At 45.5% G+C, this 26,318-nt stretch overlaps 1 protein-coding gene across 6 annotated transcripts in view; it reads left to right on the forward strand.

Moving 5' to 3' along the window:
* The window catches only part of METTL6 (methyltransferase 6, tRNA N3-cytidine), a 37,419-nt gene that overhangs the window by 267 nt on the left and 10,834 nt on the right, over positions 1-26,318 (forward strand). For 2 of the 6 annotated variants that reach the window (XM_088462788.1, XM_088462786.1), the window contains exons 2-5: positions 12,687-13,000; positions 14,336-14,470; positions 20,393-20,563; positions 20,677-20,818. In XM_088462788.1, the coding sequence (XP_088318914.1) occupies positions 12,716-13,000; positions 14,336-14,470; positions 20,393-20,563; positions 20,677-20,818 (733 nt within the window). In that variant the 5' untranslated portion in view covers positions 12,687-12,715. Of the gene's footprint in view, positions 1-122; positions 494-10,011; positions 10,305-12,686; positions 13,001-14,335; positions 14,471-20,392; positions 20,564-20,676; positions 20,819-26,318 lie in introns of those variants that run through there. The other 4 variants (XM_088462790.1, XM_088462791.1, XM_088462789.1 and 1 more) reach the window with 4 other exon arrangements.

The raw sequence follows: 26,318 nt of genomic DNA on the forward strand, positions 1-26,318 counted from the left end.
GAGTGACGTCCAGCTGCATACCATAGAGTGTGTCCTCCCGTGTAGCCAGAGCGGCGCAGCGTGCTGCTGTCATATTACTCCGATAAGAACGAAAGACGTGCACAGTACTAATAGTTCCGTCACAGACAGCACAATCTAAGCGCATATGCCATAACCTGATCATAAGCTAACCTCACCATAAGTCTTATGGTGAGGTTAGGTCTAGAACGACGGGTGAGCTAGTGTGTTTTAACAGTTTTTGGGAGGGATGATGATGTACTAAGCCTTGGAGAGAGATGAACTGGATGGTAATAAAGGGCTCGATTCAATTGAGCGCAAATTAAATAGCGCATGGAGGGACCTCCTAAAGATATTCAATTCAGCGCGCTGTTAAGGATTTCTGCTCGCACAGGGGTGCGAGCAGAAACTTATCAGAGGTACAGGCGCGATGCTGTTTCTGCCCGTAGCCGGTGGATCAAATCCCGACAGCGGAGGAAATCCCGATCGTCCTAAGGTAAGTACTAACTAACCTAATTCTAACCTAGCCCCCCTGTAAGTGCCTAAACTTAACCCCCCCTTCCCCGCAGCCTAAACCTAAGTCCCCGGGGGGGGGTGCCTAACCCCCCTTCCCCTAGCCTAAACCTAACTGCCCGGGGGGGTGCCTAACCCTAAATCACAGGATTACTTGGCAGAAGAAGATAGCTCCATGTGTATGGTGTCTGACTGTGATGGGTTCGAGTCCAGGGTATGACAGTTTTGAGAAATGAACAGAAGTTGCACATATTCTACTGTACTTACAGGAGCATTCCTGCCTCTCAAATGAATTGAAGGTGCACATATTCTACTGTACTTACAGGAGCTTTCCTGCCTCTCAATGTGAGAGGTGCTGAATTCAAGTCCTCGGCATGATTGCTAAGAAAAATGTGATTTAGAATAAAGGATAATGTAACTAAATGACAAGGAGCTCTCAAGTTAAGTGCAGGAATGGTGGCATAAGAGGTTTGGTGTCCAAATCCATTTTCTTGAAGGGTGTTCTATAAATGTTACACGTGTGTGTGTGTATATATATATATATAAAATATACACACACATTTGTGTGTGTGCGTGTCATGTGGGAAGAGGCATCATACTGCAGCATGTGCTTTTTTTGGGCACCAGGGCTCTTTGGAACTTTGCGTCCATCGGGCCGGGGTGGTAGAGGATAAGGAGGGCCCTGTATGTTACATGTATACTGGGCCTCAGAATTTTTGATGGCAGCCCTGAACACAGCCACCGATTCATGATCCAAGTGTTACCAGCACTCCTCGAGTACCTTTGCCAGAGAGTTCGGCTTCCGGCGCAGGGTACATACACTTACCTCCCCACCGCTTATATTTGCTGCATATACACTACTAGTAGCAGTCTTTCTATACCTTCAGTCGATAATCTACACTGCTAGCTCCAGGCTCGTGCACAGCTGTTCTGATGGACAAATTCTGTTGCAGGTGCAGCTTCACCAGCGCTCTCCTACATATAGAGCTAGTGATTTATACTGCATAATTATTAGGGATGAGCAGGTTCGGTTTCCTGAGAGCTGAACCCACCCGAAGTTAGGGTATCCGAGTCAGATCCGAGTCTGCTTGGGTTTTCCGCCTTACACGGATCTGAAAACTAGGCAAAACATCATCATCTCGCTGTCAGATTCTCGCAGGGTTTGGATTCTATAAAGGTCCCGCGATCGCCGCCATTTTTCATTCCGGCTGTGGAGAGTGAAGAGGGAGGGAGCTGTGCTGCTGTGCATAGGGGCTGGCTACAGTTGTGTTGCTTAAGGGCTAGCTGTTGTCCATATAGAGGCTGGCTGTTGTGACTGAGGTTGTCCTGTCCATCCATAGGGGCTGGCTATCTGTTATCCATATATAGGGGCTGGCTGTTGTCCTGTCCATAGGGGCTGGCTGCATGTATGTCATAGGGGCTGGCTGTTCTGTGTTGTCCAGGGGGTGCTCTGTCCATAAAGGGTGCTCTTCACCCACAGTGTGAAGAAAAACCAAAAAAAAATTTCTGTGCGTGTTAGCCACACTTGTCAGCAACGTAGGGGTGCTGTCCTGCTGTCTGTCAAGGGGCTGCTGCCTCTTTCAGGGGTGCTCTTCACCCACCCCCAGTGTGAGAAAAAATAAATTTCTGTGTGGTTTTGTGCGTTAGGCCCAACTTAGCTGCGCTATAATTGCTTGGTGACACTGCTGTAAGACCGCAGTGAGTATGGAGGACAGTCACATGAGCGGAAAGCAGGATCCACATACCAGTGTTGTAGCTGCCGGCAGCAGTCATGATGACGATGCAAGGCTGTCAACATCATCTATGAGGCCCGATGTACCAGGGTTTAAGTCAGGCCAAAAAGTCAGGCTAAAAAAATCAACTTTGACCCTGTTAAAGCAAAAAAAATCTAAAGCTAAGTCAGCTTTAGAGAAACAAAAAATTGGCAATATGCCATTCACTACACAAAGTGGCAAGGAAAGGATAAGGCCTTGGCCTTTATTTATGACTGGTGATGATTTAAGCCCTTCTGCTTGTAGAAGAGGTACAAAAAAAATTGCACAAAGTGGATATTTAGTTGGCGATAACAACAACAAGGATGATGAGGAGGATGTTGATGCTGAGGATGTTTGTGCAAAAACTGTAAATCACAATCCGGCAACGGTTGTTGCCCATGGTGGGAAAAATCCCAATGTTGGCATGCCTGGGCACAGGACCTAAAAATATACATCTCATGTGTGAAATCATTTCCACCCAAATCCGGACAACCTTTGCCAAGCCATTTGTAACCATTGCCATGTAACAGTGAGTAGAGGTAAGGACCTTAAACATCTTGGAACCTATTCCCTGTTACGTCACATGCAGCGCATTCATCAAATTGGAAAGGGTATTGAACTTTGGGGACAAAAAAACAAACAATCAGTCCAGTGTCACCTAGCTGCTCCCTTCTACCTGGATCCAAGTGCCTGTAATATCCACCACCAACACCTGCATCATCATCAACATCCTCATTCGTGATCGGAAGTAGTCCTGCATCCAATATCATAAGGACTGACTCCTCTGCTATCCATTGTTCCTCAGAAGGATCCTTGATAGTTACACCTGTTGCTATGAGTGGACCTTCATCCCAGAAGGTGACCAGGAAAAAGACTACTTTTGGTAGTTCAAGTAGTTCATCTAAACAAATGACTGTCACACAATCCTTAGATTTGGCGAAAAAGTAGGACGGCAAACACAGTTGCACAGCGGATTACTGACGCCATAACAGCTATGCTGGTATTAGATGTGTGTCCAGTATCCGCCATTAATGCAGTAGTTTTACACAGTTAATGGAGGTCCAGTGTCCCTGCTACCATATCCCTTCTAGATTCCACTTCTCTAGAATAGCAATTCCCAATCTGTACAAGGACATTAAAAAAAACCTTATTAATGTCCTCCGAAATGCCGTTGTGCCCGCTGTCCCCTTAACCACAGATATGTGGACAAGTGGGACAGAGCAAACTAAAGATTACATGACTGTGACACCTCAATGGGTAGGTGTATTGCCTTCAACAGTGCAAACAGCAGCACCAGCTAACAAATGCCAGCTCATTCAGAGGCAGGATACTCTGTGTATCACCGGTTTCAGTAAGAGGCATACTGCTGAGAACCTCTTAGAGAAACTCAGGGAAATCATTGCAAAATGGCTTACCCCACTTGGACTCTCCTCGCGATTTGTGATTTCTAACAATGCCAGCAATATTGTGTGAGCATTACATGTGGGCGAATTCGAACACATCCCATGTTTTGTTCACACAATGAATTTGGTTGTGCAACATTTTTTAAAAATGACGGGCATGCAGGAGATGCTCTCGGTGGCCCAAAAGATTTCTGGAAACCTTCGACATTCAGCAACTGTGTGTCGAAGATTGCAGCACCAGCAAGAGCTGTTGAATTTGCCCTGCTAAAAACTGAAGCAAGAGGTAGTAACTAGATGGAATTCTACCCTCTATATGCTTCAGCGGATAGAGGAGCAGAAAATGGCATCCAAGGCAACACTACGGCCTATGACGTAGGGAGAGGAGCGGGAATGCACCTTAGTCAATTGTGGTGGAGAATAATTTCCGTGTTGTGCAAGGTTCTCAAACCCTTTGAACTTGCCACATGTGAAGTTAGTTCAGACACTGCCAGCTTGAGTCAGGTCATTCCCCTAATCAGACTTTTGCAAAAGCAGCTAGAGAAACTAAAGGAAGATCTGAAATGGAGAGATTCTGCTAAGTATGTCAGACTTGTAGATCAAGCCCTTCATTCGCTTTGACAGGATCCAAGGGTCGTCAATCTCTTGAAATCAGATCACTATATTTTGGCAACCATACTCAATCCTTGTGTCTTTCTTTCCGATGGACATAAATCTGAAAAGATGCAAATAGCTGGTGGTGAAAAAATTATCAGCTGAAGCGGAACGTGACACAGCAGCATCTCCTTCATTTTCTACAGCTGTCAGGAAAAAACTAAATTTTCTGAAGAGACCCACTGCTGGTGGTGATGCAGATCAGTCAGCAAAACCTAATGACATCTGGTTGGGTCTGAAAGAACTGGCTACAATGAATGACATGTCTACCGTAACTTTGTCTGATACGGTCACCATTTAGAGAATGGTGGATGATTATTTTAGAGAGAGCTTCCAAATAGGCATGTCACTCAGTCCCTTACACAAACTGGCTTTGCTGTACTTGAGTTGCCCACCCTCCAGTGTGTACTCTGAAAGTTTTCAGCACAGCCGGGAACCTTGTGAGTGATCGTCGTAGGAGGTTACTTCCCCAAAATGTGGAAAAGATGATGTTCATCAAAATGAATTACAAATTCCACAAGGAAGACCTTTATCAGCACTTATGTCCAAAAAATACAGAAGTGTCTGTAATTGTGGATTCCAGCGGGGATGAATTAATATTGTATGAAGAGGAGGAGGATGCACACACTGATGGGGATGACTATGACAACGTCTAATGTATTGTAAAGCCAGTTTGTGTATGGGATCAATGCCACCAATGTCCACTGCGCATTGGCAGCTTGTTTTGTGGGGGTCCAAATAAACCAATCATTTCAGCCACAAGTGGCAGTCCCTGTCACTGAAGTGATTGGTTTGTTAAACTGTGAATGTCCTGTTTCATATATACAACATAAGGGTGGGCTGGAGGGCTCAAGGACAATTGCACCTTTTTCCTTTCCATTATGTGCTGTTTGGGGCATTGCTGCCTGACATTTTTAATGTTATGGTTTATGAATGTCCAGAAATTGTAATGGCCACAGACAGCATCTCCTGCTTGCCCTTTCATTTTTTTAAGAACAGTCTGAACCAACTGCTGCTTGTTGTGTCAACCCGGCGGCACAAGTCGCACAACAGTGACATTCAGCCAAGGGATCACAGCCCTCAAGGCTGCTACACGCCCCAAAGGCTCCATCCTGCTTGATGGCCCAAAGGCCGCATCCTGTTTCACAGCCCAAAGGCCACCTGTCGCCACTCCTCACCAGCCCTCAAGGCTGGAATGGCTGCAACTTGCCAAGAGTTCAAGCCCTCAAGGCTGTTGCAGGGCTGATTCCTTCCTAATCATAGCTCTGTGTTCCACTACTAGTACTCAGCCCGGAGGCTACATCAACAAAGAACTATCAACTATCAATATTTCAGCCAGTGGCTGCACCAATTATCAAGTATCAACTCTTCTTACTTCAGCCAGTGTGACAATTATCACAGTCCTCAACTCTATTTATCACTCAGTTTTGAGCCAGCTAGCTGGATGCAAACTTTTGGCCCTTAACTAGATGAAAAAAAATCTATAATTTGAGCTGTGTGGTGGTCAAAATTGACTGGAAACAAGTTCAAATAAATGTTATTGAGGTTAATAATACTATAAGAACAAAAACAGGCCCATTTTATGTGATTTTAGCTGTTTTATGATTTTTTGAAAGAAAAAATCCAGAACCCAAACTGAAAAACAAAACACGGAGGTAAGGTTTTGGCAAAACCAATAAAGATCCAGATGCAGCCATTGGATTCACACTGTATTTGGCAGTGACACCTGGATAACAGTGGTACAAAGGGATTGGTACAACTTCATCATCCTATGGGACAAATCAGATTGGTCATGCCCCTTCTCCATGAGGCCACGCTCCTTTTTCGGGCACATGTATTAAGTCCCTATTTGAAAAATGGGAGGGGGTGCCAATGCTTTTTCTGCCCCGGGGCACAGATGAGCGAGGACACATACACATCTGTATATAATTCTTATGAATGTGTTTTAACTTCTCAATATCTACAATTAAAAAAGTAAGGAGAAATCTACCTTTTCGTTTGGCTTGTCATATTCCCCTAGCCCCCATAAACCGCAATGGAGTCTGTGAAGATTTGGTATTTATAACGATAAAAGAAGTTGTTTTTTTTTGTCTTTTGTTAATTGCACAATGCTATCTCTGCATGGTATCATGTCTACTCGCACTAGAGAATAACGGGAGTGACTTTCTGCTTTCTCTCCACAATGCTCTGTTCTTGCCTTGGTCAGTCAGCACGGAGCCGTGGGGATGACCATCGAAGACTAAAAACCATTGATTGTCGTCCGCCGATGGTAGATGGTTTTACCATTGGTGGGGTTGTGATCCTATGTGTATCTGATCACTAAGTAACAAAACAATAATATGTAAAATCTATATTAAACCTTTATAAAATTGGACCTCAATCCTTAAAAAGCAGTTTAATGTTGAAGCTCTTTTCTGAGTTGATGGTTTAACTTGAGCCTGTTAGGTGTAGTGACTGGATGATTGCAGGACTAGGCTATGGGTGATGGGGAGCCTTAAGGCACACATCCCCTAGACAACAGGCAAAAGACTGCACGATTACGACATTGTAATCATGCAGTCGTTTGGCTGTCTGTGATGTGCCTTCACGGCTCGTTCAGTGAAGGCACATCAATCATTGCTAACATGTTGAACCTAACGATATCGTCAGGTTGCACAACATATTTGTACGATGAAACAGACACCTGTTCTGCACATACTAATATGTCCTCTTGCATCTTTGCCACTTGTGCGGCAAATCGAGCCACGCACGGTGTGAGTCACGCACTCGCGAACGGGTACGCTTGCTACGTTTGTACCCGTGACTCCATAGGATTGCATAGTGCGAACACAGGGCCTGATTCAGATCCGCTCCTGAGCGCTCGCAAGCGGGTCGATGGTGGCTGAGTGCGCATGCGCACGACGGAGCCGGCTCCGTCGTGCGCATGCACGAGACCCGGATAGCGACTGGCAAACCGTCGCTCCGGGTCTCGTACCAAAGGGGGCGTGCTGTTGATGTTGAGTGACAGCACGCCCCCTTTGGTGGGCGTGCCGGGGGCGTGGCTGCCCAGGCGGAGGCGTTCCTATGGGAACGCCTACCGTCTGGGGCCGGCCCCACTGACATCACAAGTGATGTCAGTGGGAGTGCTTTCGGCTCTGTTTGAGCCGAAAGCACTCCAGGACTTGCGGCAACGAGACCCTACCACAAGGGTCTCGTCGTAAGCCCGATGGTCTTGACCATCTTCCTGGCCGCTCGCTATAGCTGTGGGTGGTAACCCACAGCTATACCAGCGGCCAGGAGGCCGCTCTAAAAATCAAGAAGGACGGCCCTGATTCAGAGCGAGCTCTCTGTCAGAGCGTCCGGCTCTGAATCAGGGCCACAGTGCGCAGCATGGCAAACCATGGCACACGCTGCTGCTGCTGATCGCATGGCACGATGTGTGCGCACGTTAGCAGTGCGAGTGGCAAAGATGCAAGAGGACAGATCTGTATGTTAAATTCTTACACACTTGCAAAAGACGGCAATTAAAAAATAAATGTGAGGTTTCTCTTCGCTGAGTGGTTTTCGTGAGCATTATATAGGGTATATGCTTGGAAACATGGCAGACACAAAGATGCATATCAATGTGAAAAATGCATATAATTATGTTCTCCATTACGCACATGTTACTAAATAGACTTCTAAATCCTTGACAGACCTTAATAATATTTTCCTGTGTAACAATGACAGGTAACAAGTTTCATTGAAATCCACTCACATTTCACAGTGACAATGTATGAGAATTTGCAGGACATAAAATAGAAAAATTCTTTAGACAACATAGCATCCGGCATCAAAGATAGGTCCATATGCACCTGGTCAAATGGGGTATCTAAAACAAAGAAGAGAACCCTGACTGAAATTATCAGACGTATGGTCATTCCTGGAGAGTCAAGCTTATTTGAGAAATAAAGGGGTGAATAACCTAAGGCAACTATATACTTACAAAGCTACATACAGTCAGGTCCATAAATATTGGGACATTGACAGAATTTTCATATTTTGGCCTCTATTCACCACCACAATGGCTTTGAAATGAAACAAATAAGATATGCTTTAACTGCAGACTTTCAGATTTAATTTGAGGGTAATTACATCCATATCAGGTGAACGGTGTAGGAATTACAACGGTTTCTATATGTGCCTCCCACTTTTTAAGGGGCCAAAAGTAATGGGACTATCAACTCAAAAGCTATTTGATGGACAGGTGTGGGCTATTCCCTCGTTATTTCATTATCAATTAAGCAGGTAAAAGGTCTGGAGTTGAATCTAGGTGTGACATTTGCTTTTGGAATCAGTTGCTGTCGACTCTCAATATGAGATCCAAAGAGCTGTCACTATCAGTGAAGCAAGCCATCATTAGGCTGAAAAATCAAAACAAACCCATCAGATAGCAAAAACATTAGGTGTGGCCAAATCAACTGTTTGGAACATTCTTAAAAAGAAAGAACGCATCGGAGAGCTCAGCAACACCAGAAGACCACGGAAAACAACTGTTGTGGTTGACAGAAGAATTATTTCCCTGGTGAAGAAAAACCCCTTCACAACAGTTGGCCAACTCAAGAACACTCTCCAGGAGGTAGGTGTATATGTGTCAAAGTCAACAATCAAGAGAAGACTTCACAAGAGTGAATATAGAGGGTTCACCACAAGATGTAAACCATTGGTGAGCCGCAAAAACAGAAAGACCAGATTAGAGTTTGCCAAACAACATCTAAAAAAGCCATTACAATTCTGGAACAACATCCTATGGACAGATGAGACAAAGATCAACTTGTTTCACAGTGATGGGAAGAGAAGAGTACGGAGAAGGAAAGGAACTGCTCATGATCCAAAACATACCACCTCATCATTGAAGCATGGTGGTGGTAGTGTCATGGCGTGGGCATGTATGGCTGCCAATGGAACTGGTTCCCTTGTATTTATTGTTGATGTGACTGCTGACAAAAGCAGCAGAATGAATTCTGAAGTGTTTCGGGCAATATCATATGCTCATATTCAGTCAAAGGCTTCAGAACTCATTGGACGGCGCTTCACAGTGCAGATGGACAATGACCCGAAGCATACTGCAAAAGCAACTACAGAGATTTTTAAGGCTAAAAAGTGGAATGTTATGCAATGGCCAAGTCAATCCCCTGACCTGAATCCCACTGAGCATGCATTTCACTTGATGAAGACAAAACTGAAGGGAAAATGCCCCAAGAACAAGCAGGAACTGAAGACATTTGCAGTAGAGGCCTGGCAGAGCATCACCAGGGATGAAACCCAGCGTCTGGTGATGTCTATGCGTTCCAGACTTTAGGCTGTAATTGCCTGCAAAGGATTTGCAACAAAGTATTAAAAAGTGAAAGTTAGATTTAGGATTGTTTAGTTTGTCCCATTACTTTTGGCCCCTTAAAAAGTGGGAGGCACATATAGAAACCGTTGTAATTCCTACACCGTTCACCTGATTTGGATGTAATTACCCTCAAATAAAATCTGAAAGTCTGCAGTTAAAGCACATCTTGTTTGTTTCATTTCAAAGCCATTGTGGTGGTGAATAGAGGCCAAAATATGAAAATTCTGTCAATGTCCCAATATTTATGGACCTGACTGTATGTACTTTGGCATGCTGAAATATGTAGTGTAAAACAATGCAGTTTTTTAATGCAAAGCTTTTGTTTATTTTCCTGAAGAAGAATGCAGCAAGCTACAAAATTGAGCCTTGAAAAGTATTCTTGTTGGATAGAGTCAGCATTCCAGAGTGTACAGAGTCCTAGACCCAAAAACAGACATGGTGACCATCATCAACAGTTTGACTTTTGTGTCAGACCAAAGGGATGATGTGACTGGCTGAAGGGATATCTCCTCCATATTTACAAGACTTAAGTAGGCCTATGAAGGAGAAATCTAACCTTAACCTTGTGAACAGTGATTGAGGTCTGTGTAGGGTTGAACACCAAAGATGGGAACACAGTCAAAAACACAGGTAAGGTGTTCATGTCTGATCATGTGTGTTGATGCTTGAATAGGCAAGCATATTATATACTAAAGCATTTTTTTGTGTCTTTCTGCAAGTTGAAGGTTGAATTGTGCACTTGTAATAACCTCTGTGTAAGCATCTGGGGTTGGCCTCACAGGCTCATATTGTCACATCGTCCGAGTTCACACAATCCATGTGACCCATAATGTTATTTAGTGATAGAAAATAACTTAAACAAAAAGGTGTCAAGATTTTTATATTTTTAACTATGGTTAATTTAACATTTTGTCAGTAGACAACGATTGAAATACCAAAGCTATACGCCTGTATAGGAATCGGTATGTAATGCCGCTGTCGGGATGCCTCCTGTCAAAATACCGACAGCGGCATTCCGATGGTATCTTGACAGGGGTCAGGTAAGTATACTTACCCTCCACCCTTCTCCCCCTAACCCTGGTGACCTTCAGGATTCCAGCATCGGCATTAAGATGACCGTTGGTATTTCGACACCTATCTTAAGTATCCTGTCAGGCTTCCCCCGTCAGGATTTAGACCGGCAGGATCGCGGCCGCCAGTCTCATAACTACATCCCGCCTGTATAATCTTATCAATTGTGTTTCTGGTTATGTGACTAACAATCTTTACAATCATGTTTGCTTAGTTCTAATATAGCTAAAATTCTAATATACATTTTTGTATTATACATAGCATATCAACTGTACTATCTCTGCTAGATCCAGTAAGATTAAGCATATCATACACTTTCTGTAAGTACAGGGTTAATACCAAATTATTTTTAATCTAATCAAACACTGTTTTTATACCTAAAGGTGTGTACACACACGATTTTTTGAACGATTTAACTATAACGACGTAATCATTAAAAAAATCGTTCAGTGTAAAACGATGAACGATTATCGTTCATGCACGTTCACGTTTGTCGATTGTAGTTTGTAGTTCAGTCAGACTGGCCAACTGAACGATTTTCAATAGAAGTTGCAACATTTTTCCTTCAACACACAGAAAATCGTTTATTATGTAAAGTAAAATCAACTACTTTGTAAAACGATTTTCGTTCACTTTTTCAAGGGAAAAACTGAACGAAAATAGTTCATTACTTACATCGTTGTGTGTTTACGCACCTTAAATGTCCTTATAATAATGATATATTGTTATCCTAGGGTAAAGTTGATGTATTGTGAAAGTGTGTACTGCTGTTTATTGTTAGTGAGAAAATCTATCAAGACTTTTGATGGCTGCAAAATAAATATATTTATTTTTATTATGTATTAAGTTTTTATATGACACACATTATTTTTATCACTTACAAAATGGTGGACCGTTGTTTTTCCCACCATTGCAGAGTTTCTAATACAATTAATAACATTATACTGTACTGTAGGTAGTGTATGTTATACACTTTTTCGCTAAACTATAAACCACACCTCAAATATACCCTTTTTGGCACAGCCCGTTGTTGTCATCGAGCTTTATCAGATTGAAGGGTTGTGGTGAGTAGTTTCATGCAACCACTGGAGACTGAAGTGCTTCAAAACAAATAGGCTTTTACTCCAGCAGTAAGGTACAGCTAATGTAATAAGTTCTTACATAGGAGTATAAACAGCAAACTCTGGAGCATAGTAATATATGGGATATCAGGGTATGCAGCATCCAGTACACAGAGGTGTGCTAATGTTGGACACCCTCCTATCTTTCCCCCTGACTGACCCACACAAGTAGGTTTATATACCTTTGCTCCTCTTAACTGAAGAAAGGGTGTGGTTCTTTCATGAGCCCCTTTCTTCCAATGTGGGAGATTTCCACCCTGCCACAAGAGTAATAAAAGCACTATAAAGCATTAAGTGTCTTTAAAGAATAATCATTTTACAGGAAATGTTAAGGGGCCTATCCACTAGGTGACCTGAAAGACTGAAGCCTAGCGTTCAGACCTTCAAGTCGCCGAGGTGCGATGCCCGCACTGAACGGCGTTCACTGAACGTCATTCAGTGCAGAAATCTCCTATATCTGAACATGCCGAACCTGACTAGCGTTGTCAGGTTGACGGGCATGTTCAGTAGATAGGGGGTCGGCAAGGACCCAGCGTGCACGCTCATCACTGGTCCCTGCCGGCTATCCATTACCCGACTTTATGAACAATGCGACCAAAACCTCCTGGTTTTGGTCGGATTGTTCACAAAGTCGTGTAATGGATAGGCCCCTTTAAGTGTGCAGCTCCTTTTGTCCTCTTTACATCCATTACATAATTACCGCTTATAAATGTATTGCACCAGGCGTGAGTAGTATAGAGTACATGCAATATTCATCTTCTCAGTAATTGGATTAATTGTTCCCTAGTATTAATAAATTCTATATTTCTTTCCAATACAGTACATCTGTGTAACATCAGTTACTGTGCTATGGATGGGAATAAGTCAACAGGATATAATTGCTCGCATTGTGAAGATTTTTTTTCTTCTGAAGCACCATCCAAGGAAAACATTGATCATGTGACAGATCGTATCCCTGAAGTGATCCAAAAGGCCGAAAATTATACCGCACTAGTATCAGACTTCAAACAGCTGAAACTAGAAAGAGATGTACAGAAGAACTGGGACCTGTTCTACAAGAGAAACAGCACAAATTTCTTCAAAGACAGGCACTGGACAACAAGGGAGTTTGATGAACTTAAAGCATGTAGAAAGGTGAGATTAACTTGCATATCTGTGTATATAAAATAAAGTCTACCTATTTGTTCGGAGTAATCTCTTGAACCGCTGGATGGATTTTGATGGGGTTTTCACTATTCTGTACAGAATTGGGCAAGGAAGGTTTAAGTGTGTAACCATTAATCTGTGACAAAAAGGAGCAGCGCAGTCACGATTTTAGAGAATCAAATGATAAAGACATAAATCTTACACCAAGTTGCTGTTTAGGAGCTGACCATGGTGCTGAAACAGGAAGAAACTGAGCCAATCATAGATAGCAATGTGCCCTGTTGCTTAGCAGCAGCCTAGAGAGGGCAGGGAGTCAGGGATTGAGCAGGGTCACATCTGTGGCAGACATAGAGCCTCCAATGAACCCATAAAGATGCCCTGATGCAGACACAGTAGCCAGGGGAGGCATAGTTATCAGGAATTTAATAAAAACAAATAACCATCGGTACACCATCATATGTCCATCCCTACGCTGAACCTGCAGACAGACTCCAGCCAGCACTCCTCCACTTTGAAGTGCTCCCTCTCTAGCGTGATGTTCCTGCTCAGACACACGCCCTCTGTGAACAGGAGGCACCTTCCATGGAAGTCAACGCTGTTCTCAGACAGGGGTACCACAGTGAGGAAGCTCAACAGGAAGACCAGGAAATACAAGGTATATTGTGCAAAGGGGACATTGCTCATCTCCATGTTTGGCAGCTAGGGAGGGGTGCGCATGGAGGCTGCCGAAATATGCACAGGTGCCCCAGCCCTGGGGACATGCTGCTGATAATGCTTACGATAGCTGCAATACAAATTTAACATCCATGAACCTTCTGCCTTTCCCAGCACCTCCCAGTGGCCGGGCCCCAGCCAGCTGCAGGGCAGCAGCAGTGGTGGTTGTGGTGACACTGATGAGATGCATGGGGCAGGAGTGAGAGGAGGGGGTTGTGGTGAGATTCAGGGGACTGTGGTCACATGGCATTGGTTGTTATGAGATGCAGGGGATGTGGTGAGATGGAATTGCTCCCATGTGAAGCCAGGGCAGGTTGCAAGAGACCCCAACCACTCCATTAGGCATCTCAAATCAATTGGTGAAGTTTTCATCCAAATCCATCCAGTGGAAGGCCCAGAACAGGCTCCCCGGCTCAAAGTTCTGGCCAGTGTACACCAACAGGACCTCAACCCCCTAGTATGTCTTCTGGGATCCATACAGACACATATATAATTACCTAATTATATTGGTCCAGCCCACAGATATGTAAGGCATCAGATGTGACCACAATTTGCTATTTTGATGGTTAAATATTGCTAATCTCTGGCACATCTTTCCTTTCCTTTCAGTTTGAGAACCAAAGACTGACCATCCTAGAAGCAGGATGTGGCGTAGGTAACTGTTTATTTCCCCTTCTGGAAGAGGATCCTGGTCTGTTTGTTTATGCTTGTGACTTTTCTCCTAGAGCGGTGCAATTTGTGAAGGTTTGTATCTCCATATTCATCAAATATTTAAGCAAGCCACACACTGGTTGAACATGCCACTCATATCTTACAGTATCATATTTTGCTACACAGCCCCTCAGAAGTGTTGTAGCACGGTGCACATGTACTCTGGTACAGCACATGTTATGACATCACAGAACATATGCCAGGAGCAGGAAGATGGGTACCGGGTGTGCCTATGGGGTCTCTCACGCAATGGGCCTAATTTAGAGTTGTATGCTATCAGCACAGCAGTTGCGTCTTTGGATGCAGCTGCTGTGCTAAAATCTGCTAATGCCGCAGGAAGCGTGTTGTGTAAATAGACGCCTCTTGCCAGCTTCTGTAATCTGCAGCATCGGATCACACTGGGTGACCATCGGTCATCTGCAGGGGTATACGCAGGATTTTTAGGGGATATATATATATAATATACACACACACAGCTTAAATACACATACAACATACGCACATAACATACATGTAGTTGGAGTACAGCGCTCTTAGTGTTATATATGTAGTTTCCCTAGCTGCTCCACATATAGAGGTATCCCGACCTCTATTACATATAATCATATAATCTCCAAAGTATTCTGATCTTGCTCCTTTATTATTCATGATCATGTCCATCGTAATGATATCTAAACAACAAAATGGGCACTACACAGAACAATAGATATATAAGCGACAGCGACAAGAAAAAAACCCTACTATGGCTGAGACAGGCGGTACATGCACATTAAGAGAACAGGGACTACAATTCCTACTCTAATGACGGCAACAGCAAGGTTCCTGAAGGCAGTTGGCGTGCGCAACACCAGACCCAGAAGTGTGGGAGACGCAGGCCATGGAACGGAGGCAGGGGTAACCATTGTCCACATAACCTATTAAAGCACAGCGAACAAAAGACACCCTTGAAAAAGTCCAAACTTGGATGAAATGCGTTGGAGCATATCCCCCACCACATAATACTATTGAACTATATAAGATTGGACTATTTATTGAGACAATATAGGAGTAATGGTATACATGTTCTCCATTTTTAATACCGGACTCTGAGTCTCTAATAAAAGTGTTGTATTAGATATATACGTGTAGTGTCTGGTTCATACACAGAACAGCACTGCTTATCAGCATATAAGATTAACCCCCACCACCACCTCTATACGCATCGTAACTATGGGAACCAGCAGGACGAGCACAGCAGCGTTGAGTAAGTACAAACCTTCCTACCGTATCCTGCATAAATAGTTGTTGCCAAAGTTCCTGATACTGTGCCATGTATTATATTTGAGGTGGAGAGGAGAGTGAAGAGGGTTGCTGCACCATCACCAATTTTTTAAGAATACCATCATCAATTGTTTAAGAACACCCATCCTACAGCCAATCTGTGTTTTAAAACTTAAGACTATATGAAGAGTCATTTAAGTCATTAATAATTTATATGGAGTATTCATTAAGAACACCTTCCCTACAGATCTAAAGTGGGGACATTACAGTAATACACAAAAGAGGAGTATTTCAAGGATGTCAAACAACTTCCTTGGTACTCAGCCTCCTTTATCTAGGGAGTCACAGTAAAGCTGGGCATCCACTATACAATTTTCTGTCAGATATCTGCCCAATCTGGCTGGTTGGAATGAAAACCTGGTAATGTATGGGAGCCAATGACAATCGCCCATTTGCTCACAAACACTGGAAAATAGCCAAAAATGGTTGTTCAGACAAGTTGGTTAAAACACACAAATTTAACAATTTTTTTTTTGTCCTTTTTTTCAGTGTTTAAAACCATATGATTGACTGTCATTTGTCCCATACATTACCAGGTTTTCATTCCAACTAGCCAGACTGGACGTATAGTGGATGGCCAGCTTCAGACATATATTAAGATAACTTGGCCCCACTGCCCCGGAGCGCACCACAACTTTTTCCTTATCTGACACACTTAACATAGACACACAACATACTTACAAACACACACAGCATACATACACATAGCATACTTACATACACCCTAGTTGCTGGGTGGCTGTGATGATCCTCCCTCTGGGAGGGCTGTGTGTGATCGCGATGCGCTTTCCAGTCACTGCTGGTTCCGCTGTCAGCGCTTCCGTGTCAGGTGGTATGAAAGCACCTGACGCAGAAGCGCTGACAGTTCAACAGGCAGCTGCCGGGCAGCTCCGATCATGGGTGGCCTGCTGATGGAGACTGTGACAAGGCTGTCTCCGTCTCTGAAAAAAAATTATTTGGTCGGTCAGAGGGGGTTTCTGGGTACTCCGAAACCCCCCCATGTGTGCTAGTGATCTGAGTAACCTTTAGATTACTCAGGATGACCAGTATTTTCACGCAGCTGAAGCCAGTGAAGCTGCATACAAGGATGCAGCCACTGGCTTCTGCAGGCCCAGAAAATAGAGCCAACATGCCCACATTTTCTGGGATGCAGCTTGATGCCGCTGTCAATTAGGCTGCGGCATCCGGACACTGTGAGCGAGCTCGCATAAGGAGATCTGCACATGTGCAGTACAGATCCTGTGCATGCGCAGATCTTCAAACATCAGAGTTGTACGCAAACCATTGGGTTTGTGTACAACTGTGAATCAACCCCTGTATTCCTCAGCCATTCTGCAGATTCTATGACAGACTCAACAGAAAAGGTCATCTAAGTGATTTAGGGCCTGATTCACTACGGAACTCAATTCTGCTCATATTCACGCACAGCAGTTGCTAATATCAGTGGAGCTATTTAAATGTGTGCATTCATATTGCGAACAGCCTGCATAAGGACACCCACTTCGCCTTACTCACATCCCAATATTAGGGCAACATAGCGAAACCATGAGGAAACACCGAGCAACATCGGACCCATATGCACACTTGCACAAGTCCTGACCTTACTCAGAAATTGCTAACATCCACACACTCTATCAGTGCTATGGCTGCTTATGGCCACGCAGTGGATAATTTATGCACGGCTCTGCAACAGCGTTAAAACGCACTGGCACGCCTGTGTTCGCCCGACCACCCCCCCCCCCTCCGTCACCACCCACAAATGGCACTTCCTGTCAATCACTCTGCTCTGGGGCTATGTAGCCTCTGCAAACGCAATTCACATTGCAATTGCCAGTTCGTGCACTGCGATGCATGTGCAGAATGCAACAATCGACCGATTGCGTGCGTGTTTGCAACTGCGATCCGTGATGAATCAGGCCCTTAGTCTTCAGTAGTAAACAGCATTACTAGTTTTGAGAGTTGTTACATACTGTTCAACCCAGTTCTTCTTGGTATAAGATCTTAGCACTCCTCATGTGCATGTATTTATCTAAAAACAACTGGGTTTACTTTGTCAAGCAGGTTAATCACTGTTGTAGTAAGGTTACCTTTTCATTCAAAGTTGAAATGATTTCTGTTTAAAATAATGACTGAAACCTGCTGATTTTCAGCTCTGCATCATGTTGGAAAAACTTAGAGATATCTATAGTATTCACTGTGCTGTGGGCAGCGTGAGCGTGACACCTGGCTGGACTGGCTGAAACTCCTTTCTAGTTAGGTTCCATGTTGACTACAAACCTTCCAGACAGTAAATGACTTGTACAAAAATAGAAATGTTTGGGGATCCTTTTTACAGTGCTTCACACATATATGGCTCTATTTCTTAACATTATTTCTACTAAAAAATGTGAAAAAGGGTGTTTTCACACCCTTTTCACATTATTTTAGTATCACCTACAGTTACTAAAGGGCAATTGGAACAGAATTTGTAAAATTCTACTCCAACCCCTAAAGCTGCATACACACACAACGATTTTGAAAAAGAACAATTTTAATAAACGATTTTCATGAATTTTTTCAATGGAAAAATGAACTAAAATCGTTCATTTATTAAATGTAGTGAACGATTTTTTTTTTTTTATCTACAAACGATTTTTGCATATTCCCTTAATGAAAATCGTTGGGTTGGTCAGTCTGACTGAACTACAAAAGTGAACGCGCATGAACGATAATCGTTCATCGTTGTAACTTAGAAAGTGAACGATCTTATAAATGATATCGTTAACGATAATCGTTCAAGAAATCGTTGTGTGTGTGTATGCACCTTAAGTATCACTTATTTTTAGTAAGCAGATCTCATTTCCCATAATTGTAATGGGAAATGTGATCTGACCAAAGTTACTAAAAATAAAATGTGAAAAAATACCGGGGAAAGCCCTGTGATAATAACGCCACCTGGAGATGGCGTTATCCAGGGTCTCCCCCGGTTACCAGACTCCTGCTCCGCTCTAACGTGCAGAGCACGGAGACGGCCCTAGTAATCAGCTACCACACATTGATGCACTGCAAGAAAAAGTAATAAAATAAAAAAAAAAACTTACCTGAGTCCAGGGACTGGAGTTCGGATCTCCGGTGATGGCCTCCCTCCGGTCAGCTGGTCTCTCATGCTGCACTGGGGCCTGGTCGTCACCTGACAGGGTCCCAGTGCAGTATGGGATTTCAGCTGACCGGAGCGACAGAGGACATCGCCGGAGGCCCGATAACTGCAGGTAAGTGTAATCAAGGGAGGGGGGGTCGCGGGGAGGGGGGTCCGCGATCGTGGGGGACGGGGCTTGACAATGGGGGGGGTAGCAGCAGCGGCCGGTCGGCGCATGCGCGGGGCACTTGTCACGGTATTTTTTGCGAAATTACTGTGATAAGGCTCGGAGGGGATTCGCAGGGACAGAGCTTTCTCGCAAGCTCTGTTCCTGCAAGGGACTTGTAGTAAATCCCTGTGATATTGCCTGAATTCGCAATGCGAATTCAGTCGGTAATTTCACACTACAATCTGCATTCCCAATGCGGATTGTAGTAAATAGAGCCCATAGGGAGAGCTGCTCTATCTACAATTTCGGTCTACCCAAGACTTTAAGAACAACAAAATGAAAAACAAATGAAATCGTATACAAAGCGCTACCCTCAAGGATGGGGAATGGCTCAACTTTCAAAATGGTTGCATTCCTGATGAGCGGAATGCGCTGAAAATATGTGAGAGTAAATCTTTGTTACTATGCCTGGTATCTTACCATGAAAATAATACAGTGGTAAAAGTATACACTATTTAATGACATGAAACATATAACAATATCAAATAAAATGTAACACATAAATAAAAGGAAAGTTCAGGAGAGAGGACTATTGCTGTGAAACCAGTCCTTTGAGGAGTATGGACCTACAGAACAGAGTGATCCGGATTACCTCTATGTATTCAACATCTTTGTCCATAAACTTCAACTTTCTGGTAAAACAGTCATCTGACACTACAGTCACTGAGCTGAACTTTCCTTTTATTTATGTGTTATATTTTATGTGATATTGTTATATGTTTCATGTCATTAAATAGTGAATACTTTTACCACTGTATTATTTTCATGGTAAGATACCCGGCATAGTAACATAGATTTACTCTCACATATTTTCAGCGCGTTCCGCTCATCAGGAATGCAACCATTTTGAAAGTTGAGCCATTCCCCATCCTTGAGGGTAGCGCTTTGTATACGACTTCATTTGTTTTTCAGTAAATGACTTGTGTCTATTGGTGTTGAATATGTGCAGCGTGAATTCGTGCAAGTTATGTTATGCAACCTAGCATTGTACTCTCTGCATCCGCGCCATCGTTTGGAAAATAAACTGGTAAACTATATACAAAATGTCAGTAGTAGCATAAATGACTATTTATTCAGGGATGTGCTCACACAAAAATACAGAAGTATGCAGTGAGCAATGTCAGAGTAAGCAGACACGTTCTAAAATCAAAGGAATGTGCATAGTATAATGTATAGAATTGTTTATTTTATTGTCTTTGCCAAGTTTGTGGATATCACTGATGACCAAAATCACTGATGGAAATTCCTGACTATATTTCCAAATATTTATTGTATTTGTTTGCATTCACAGCAAAATTCTTCGTACAATACAGATACCTGCAAAGCTTTCCAGTGTGATCTGACCAAGGATGATCTGACAGGGAACATTCCTGCAGGGAGCGTAGATGTTACTATGTTAATCTTTGTCCTCTCTGCTGTTCATCCACACAAAATGCACCTTGCCATAGAAAATATTTACAAGGTAACATGGAAGAATACCTAATGATGTTATTAGATTTTTAGTCTATGTATGTATCTTGCTACAGTCCAATATGCATTAACAAGTATTAGCTAATTCATGTGCTTTTCTTGCAGGTGCTGAAACCAGGTGGCTGTGTCTTGTTCCGTGACTACGGACTGCATGACCACGCCATGTTACGCTTCAAAGCTGGTAATAAACTCGGAGAAAACTTCTATGTGAGACAAGATGGGACTCGCTGTTACTTTTTCACTACAGGTGAATCACTTTGTTAACCTGTACCTTCAAACACAAACACATGTCACGCATCTACTACTAAATTGCACAGGATGCTGTCTTTGTATCTGATGTACCAGCACTTAAGCTGGGTACACCCTAGAACGATATCAGCCCGATTTGTCCTTTCCGGGGAGTGTTTAGTGTGTATGGCTAATTTGCACGCTCCCGCGGTCGCATGCGATATCTTCTGGTTGGCTGTGCTGCAGGGCAATCAGAAGATATCGTGTAAGATGCTATGCTGCCGAATGCAGCATGGCATCCTACATCGCACCATCGCCCCCTGCATTGTGCAAGTGTGTGTGCGCTTGCCGATGCAGGGTCCTGTCGCCCATCAGATTGGCCGTCTACACATCATTCTAATGTGTAGCGGGCTTGAAAAACAATGTAAAAGAAGACGCATAGTTGTGGGTGTTCTGTGAAAGTATCATAGTTACAGGCATGATTGCTGATTGCCTCTTAAGCTGGCTACAAAAGTTGCCATTCTGAAACTCATTATGAGAGCTGAGTAGCAAGGATAATGCCCAGTTGATGTCACACGGGTGGCCAAATGAACACCGACAGTGTTCTCCCCAGAAATTTTTCCAGCCGGGTGGCATCCAAAAGTAGCCGGGTGGGGTATCTCCCTTACCAATCCAGCCCGACAGGTCTCAGGCTGCTTCCCCACTGGCTCTAAGTCAAAAAGTGCCCATTATACAGTGCCCCCTGTAGTTTTCCCCTTTATGCATTGCCCCCTGTAGTTTAACTTTGCCCTTATGCATTGCCCCCTGGCTGAAGTAGTGCCCCCAGACTGGTCCCTTATGTAGTGCACCCAGGCTTAAATAGTGCCCCCAGACTGGCCCTTTATGCAGTGCCCCCAGGCTTAAATAGTGTCCCTTATGCAGTGCCCCCAGGCTGGCCTCTTATGCAGTGCCCCCAGGCTGGCCCCTTATGCAGTGCCCCCAGGTTTAATAGTGTCCCTTATGCAGTGCCCCCAGGCTGGCCCCTTATGCAGTGCCCCCAGGTTTAATAGTGTCCCTTATGCAGTGCCCCCAGGCTGGCCCCTTATGCAGTGCCCCCAGGTTTAATAGTGTCCCTTATGCAGTGCCCCCAGGCTGGCCCCTTATGCAGTGCCCCCAGGTTTAATAGTATCCCTTATGCAGTGCCCCCAGGTTGAATAGTATCCCTTATGCAGTGCCCCCAGGTTTAAAGTGTCTCTTATGTAGTGCCCCCAGACTGGCCCTGGCCCCAGCCCAGCACTTACCTTTACTTGCTGGCCGCTGCCTCGCGCTGACTGGATCTAACTAGATCCAGCAGGCACGCGGGGCAGGCTCCTCACGTCGCGTGTGATGTCATGACGTCACCCGCGCAGTGCATCACTGGGAACATTGGCCTCTGAAAAGATCGGAGGCTTCTTTAGCCTCTGGTCACTTCAGAGGCCAGCGTTCCACAGCAGGGGTCGGCGGGGAAAAGTGCCGGGCGGCAGGCTGTTTCTGCCAGGTGATGTGCCCGCAGAAAACAGCCTGGGGAGAACACTGACTGACTTCTTCATCTGATACTTGAACCTGTTAGAGTAATCAGAAGATGGGATTATTATTGTGGCATTGCAATTGCTTTGGGTGCACTTGTCACAATATTGCTGCATTTGTGCCCAACATTACAGAGACACTATGAGGAGCACTGCTACAAAAGGTTTTGAGGGAGGCAATGCAAAGGCATGTGTTTCAGTAGGTTTTAGGCATGATGCTGTAGATTGAGAAACAAACATTGCCTACATGAGCCCCTTCCTACATCTGTTCCGCCTCCCCAGTGGTAAGGAAAGAAATGGAGATGTTGCCAATAGCAACCAATCTGGTTCTACGTAACATTTATCTAGCACCTTCTAGAAGATAATACCTAGAATCTGATTGGTTGCTATGGGCAACATCTCCACTTCTAAAAACCTGCACTTTAGTAAATATACTCCTTAGCCACAGACAGGCAGATTGAACAGAGTGAGAGAAAGTCCAAAAAATATATATACTGGTAGGTTAATGTGCTTTTTCCAAAATCTATACCCTAGTGTGTGTGTGGTAGGGTATTTAGACTGTAAGCTCTAGCAGGGCAGAGACTGATGTGAATGATTTACTGTTCACTGCATTGTAAGGTGGCCACATACAAATATAATAATATGGATGAATTCTGTCTAGCAGCATTAATTCTTCATAGAACAACAGTTATACTGCTACTGAAACTACAAAGATTCTAGGAAAATAGATTACACTAAAGAAAAACTTGTAGCCTGTCGTAAATAGTGTATTACTTTTCTGTCGATAGACAGTATTATATTTTCTACTTCAGGGTCCATAGGGTATCCACAGGATACCTTGGGGTATAGGTGTGACGTCAGTCGCAGGGCACCAAAGAGTTAAGCTTTCAGCCTCCCAGGATGCACTAGGTCCCCCTCCTATACCCCGCCCCCGGGCCAAGGCACCTCAGTTTAGTTTGGTGCCCGGCTGGAGTCGGGTGCACCTGTTGGAGTGGGGGCTAGAAGAGCCCCTGAAGCTTATTCTTCATGCAGCTGTGGCTGCACATCTGGATGAACAGCATGGACAGTCAGTCCTGACGTCCATGCTGTCTTCCCTACACCCCGCCGGTACCAGAACGCCGGTACTGATCCGGGGATGCTGGTGGGCGTCTGGGGTCACAGCTAGCGGTGACCCCAGATGCTCCGGACCATGGCCGGATTCAAGGGGGACAGAGGTAAGCAGCGGAGTCCCGCGGTGGGTCCCCGCTGATCACATGGTCCTAAGTCCCCAGGCAGGGGGCTCCCTGGGGACTGGCTGCAGCGTGGAGCCAGGCGACCAACCTGCGCTTCCACTACCCCCTGGGACAGCGGACCGCAGCAGAGCGGTAGCGCTGCGGCGTCCCAGGGGTTAAATGCATGCCAGGGGAGCGCGCCTTCCCTGTCTCACAGCCGGCGCCTCCCCCGCTGCACACAGCCCTCTCTGCATGCTGCCGACTGGTCCTGTGGCAGCGCTCCTCCCCCAGGCCAGCCTCCTCTCTGCTCCTCGGCGGCCATCTTCTCCAGAACGCATGGTGAACGCTGCTGGAAGCGCTGGACGGAAGCATCGTGGTCTGGGTCCCCCCGCATACCTCTCCTCCGCTGTGGTCAGGTCTGTGTATGCAGCGCTGTGTCCTACCAGGCCCTGTGTCTGTGTAGTTGAGTGATCAGCGCTGTTAGTGCAGGAATTGTTATTTCTCTGCATTGTATGTGACTGTGCTAGCGCTGCTGCCTGTAACTTTTCTTCTCTAAACTGTCAGCTTTATTACTGTCCCTGTTCTTCTGCTAAAGCCCTTGCGGTGCGGTGCTGCAGGGTGGTCTCTCGCCTATTTAATACTTAATTGGTGAGAGAGGTCACATACGTGGTGCCATCATGTCTGAAAGTGATTTTCCCCTCCGGCTGCAGTGTACCACGTGCAAAGTACCGTTAGCGGAGGGGGAGGGTAGCGCGGAGGGCCTTTGCCGGCAGTGTTTGTCCATGGCGCGGCCTATTACGGTTACAGCACCGGTACAGGAGCCGCCCTGGGCTTGTTTCGCTCAGGCGTTAACAGCTTTAGTGGGCCAGTTAGCTCCGCAACCCGCGTTTACTCCGATGGGTTTGTCCCAGCAGTCTGTGGTGTCGTCACCCATGCAGGGGTTCCCACGACAATTGGTGGTACCCCACAGTCTCCCTATTTCCCCGCTCCCGGGTTCTCAGGAGCCAGCGTGGGTTAACTCCCTGACGAGTTCTGTACAGCACTTGTCGGATGTGTTGCAAGGGGAGTCTGTGATGCGGCCTCATAAAAGGCCGGTGGCGTCTCTGTCCGCTCCTTATGAGGATGACGAAGGGACGTCTGATGATGGGGAGATTCTTGATCCTTACGATCAGGAACCTCTCCATCCTAAGGACGCTGATGCTAAGTCCAAAGTATATATTCCTGGACTTATTCGGGCGGTCCGCACAGCCTTGGTGATTGAGGACGAAGTTCCCCCAGCGGCTAAATCTAAGTATGCCTTTTTCAAAGATGTGAAAGGCGATGCCACAGTCTTTCCTCTTTCGGGTCAGTTGGTGGACCATTTAGAGGAGGCGTGGAAACAACCTGGCAAAAGATACCAGCCGCAGAGACGCCTGGCGGTGGCTTATCCGTTCGCGGATAATTATTTTGCTAAGTGGGAATCCCCTCCACAGGTGGATTCTCACGTGACCCGTCTTGTCCGTAGTGCCACATTGCCGATGCCATCCATGTCCTCCCTTAAGGATGCTACGGACCGCAAGGTAGAAATCTGCCTGAAGTCCGCTTATTCCCTTGCAGGGGGGGCAGCACGGCCGGCTATGGCCATTTGCTGGGTTGCCAGAGCGATGGAGCGCTGGGCGGATTCATTAGAGGCTTCTTTTGAATCCGACTGTCCGGCCGATCAGGCGGAGTTGATTGGCAATCTCCGTGATTCGGCCACCTACATCAACGAGGCGGCTCTAGACATTAGTACTCTGGTGTCTAGAATTTCTTCAGCAGCGGTAGCTGCTCGTCGCACCTTGTGGCTGCGATCCTGGAAGGCGGACGCAGATTCCAAGAAAGGTCTGGAAGCGTTGCCGTTTACCGGAGAAGTTCTCTTCGGTCCGGATCTGGATAAGATTGTGGCCACGCTGGCGGCAGCCAAATCTGCTTGTCTCCCGTCGGCCGCTGCTCCTTCTGGTTCGGGACCATCGTCCTTTCGGTCATCTAGGGCCCAGGGCAGGCCCAAACCACAGTCGTTTCCTCGACAGGCTGGCCCTAAGAAATCGGTCAAGCCCCGGAAGCAGGCATGGAGTACCAGACGTCCGGCCCCCAAGCCAGATGACAAGCCTGCGGCCTGACGGTCCGGGCCTCCCTTTGGGGGATCCCAGGGTGGGAGGCCGCCTGCTACAGTTCGCCCAGTGTTGGTCGACCACTACGACAGACACTTGGGTTCTGGAGGTGGTTTCCCACGGATACGCCCTCTCCTTCCGGCACAGACCCCCGGCTCGCTTCTTCACCACGGGTCTCCCATCAGACCGGAACAAGGCTACGGAGCTGCGGAAGGTATTGCACACTATGCTCCAGGCTGGAGTTATAGTGGCGGTTCCATTCTCCCAGAGGGGCCAGGGTTTCTATTCAAATCTATTTTTGGTACAGAAACCCAATGGGTCATATCGTCCGATTCTCAACCTCAAAGCACTCAACAAGTCTTTGCGGGTCCCGAAGTTTCGGATGGAGACCCTACGGTCCATCATTCTGGCGCTGGAACCTGGGGACTACTTGGTGTCATTGGACATACAGGACGCTTACCTGCATGTCCCTATTCTTTGGCGCCATCAACAGTTCCTCAGGTTTGCAATCCGCAGCGACCACTTCCAGTTTCGGGCGTTACCTTTTGGCCTGGCAACAGCACCACGTGTTTTCACCAAGGTGATGGCGGTCATGGCGGCTTCTCTGCGGCTGCAGGGAGTCCGCATGTTGCCGT

This window comes from Taudactylus pleione, unplaced genomic scaffold (assembly GCF_031769625.1).
Source record: "Taudactylus pleione unplaced genomic scaffold, aTauple2 ptg000053l, whole genome shotgun sequence".
Lineage (NCBI taxonomy): Eukaryota > Metazoa > Chordata > Amphibia > Anura > Myobatrachidae > Taudactylus > Taudactylus pleione.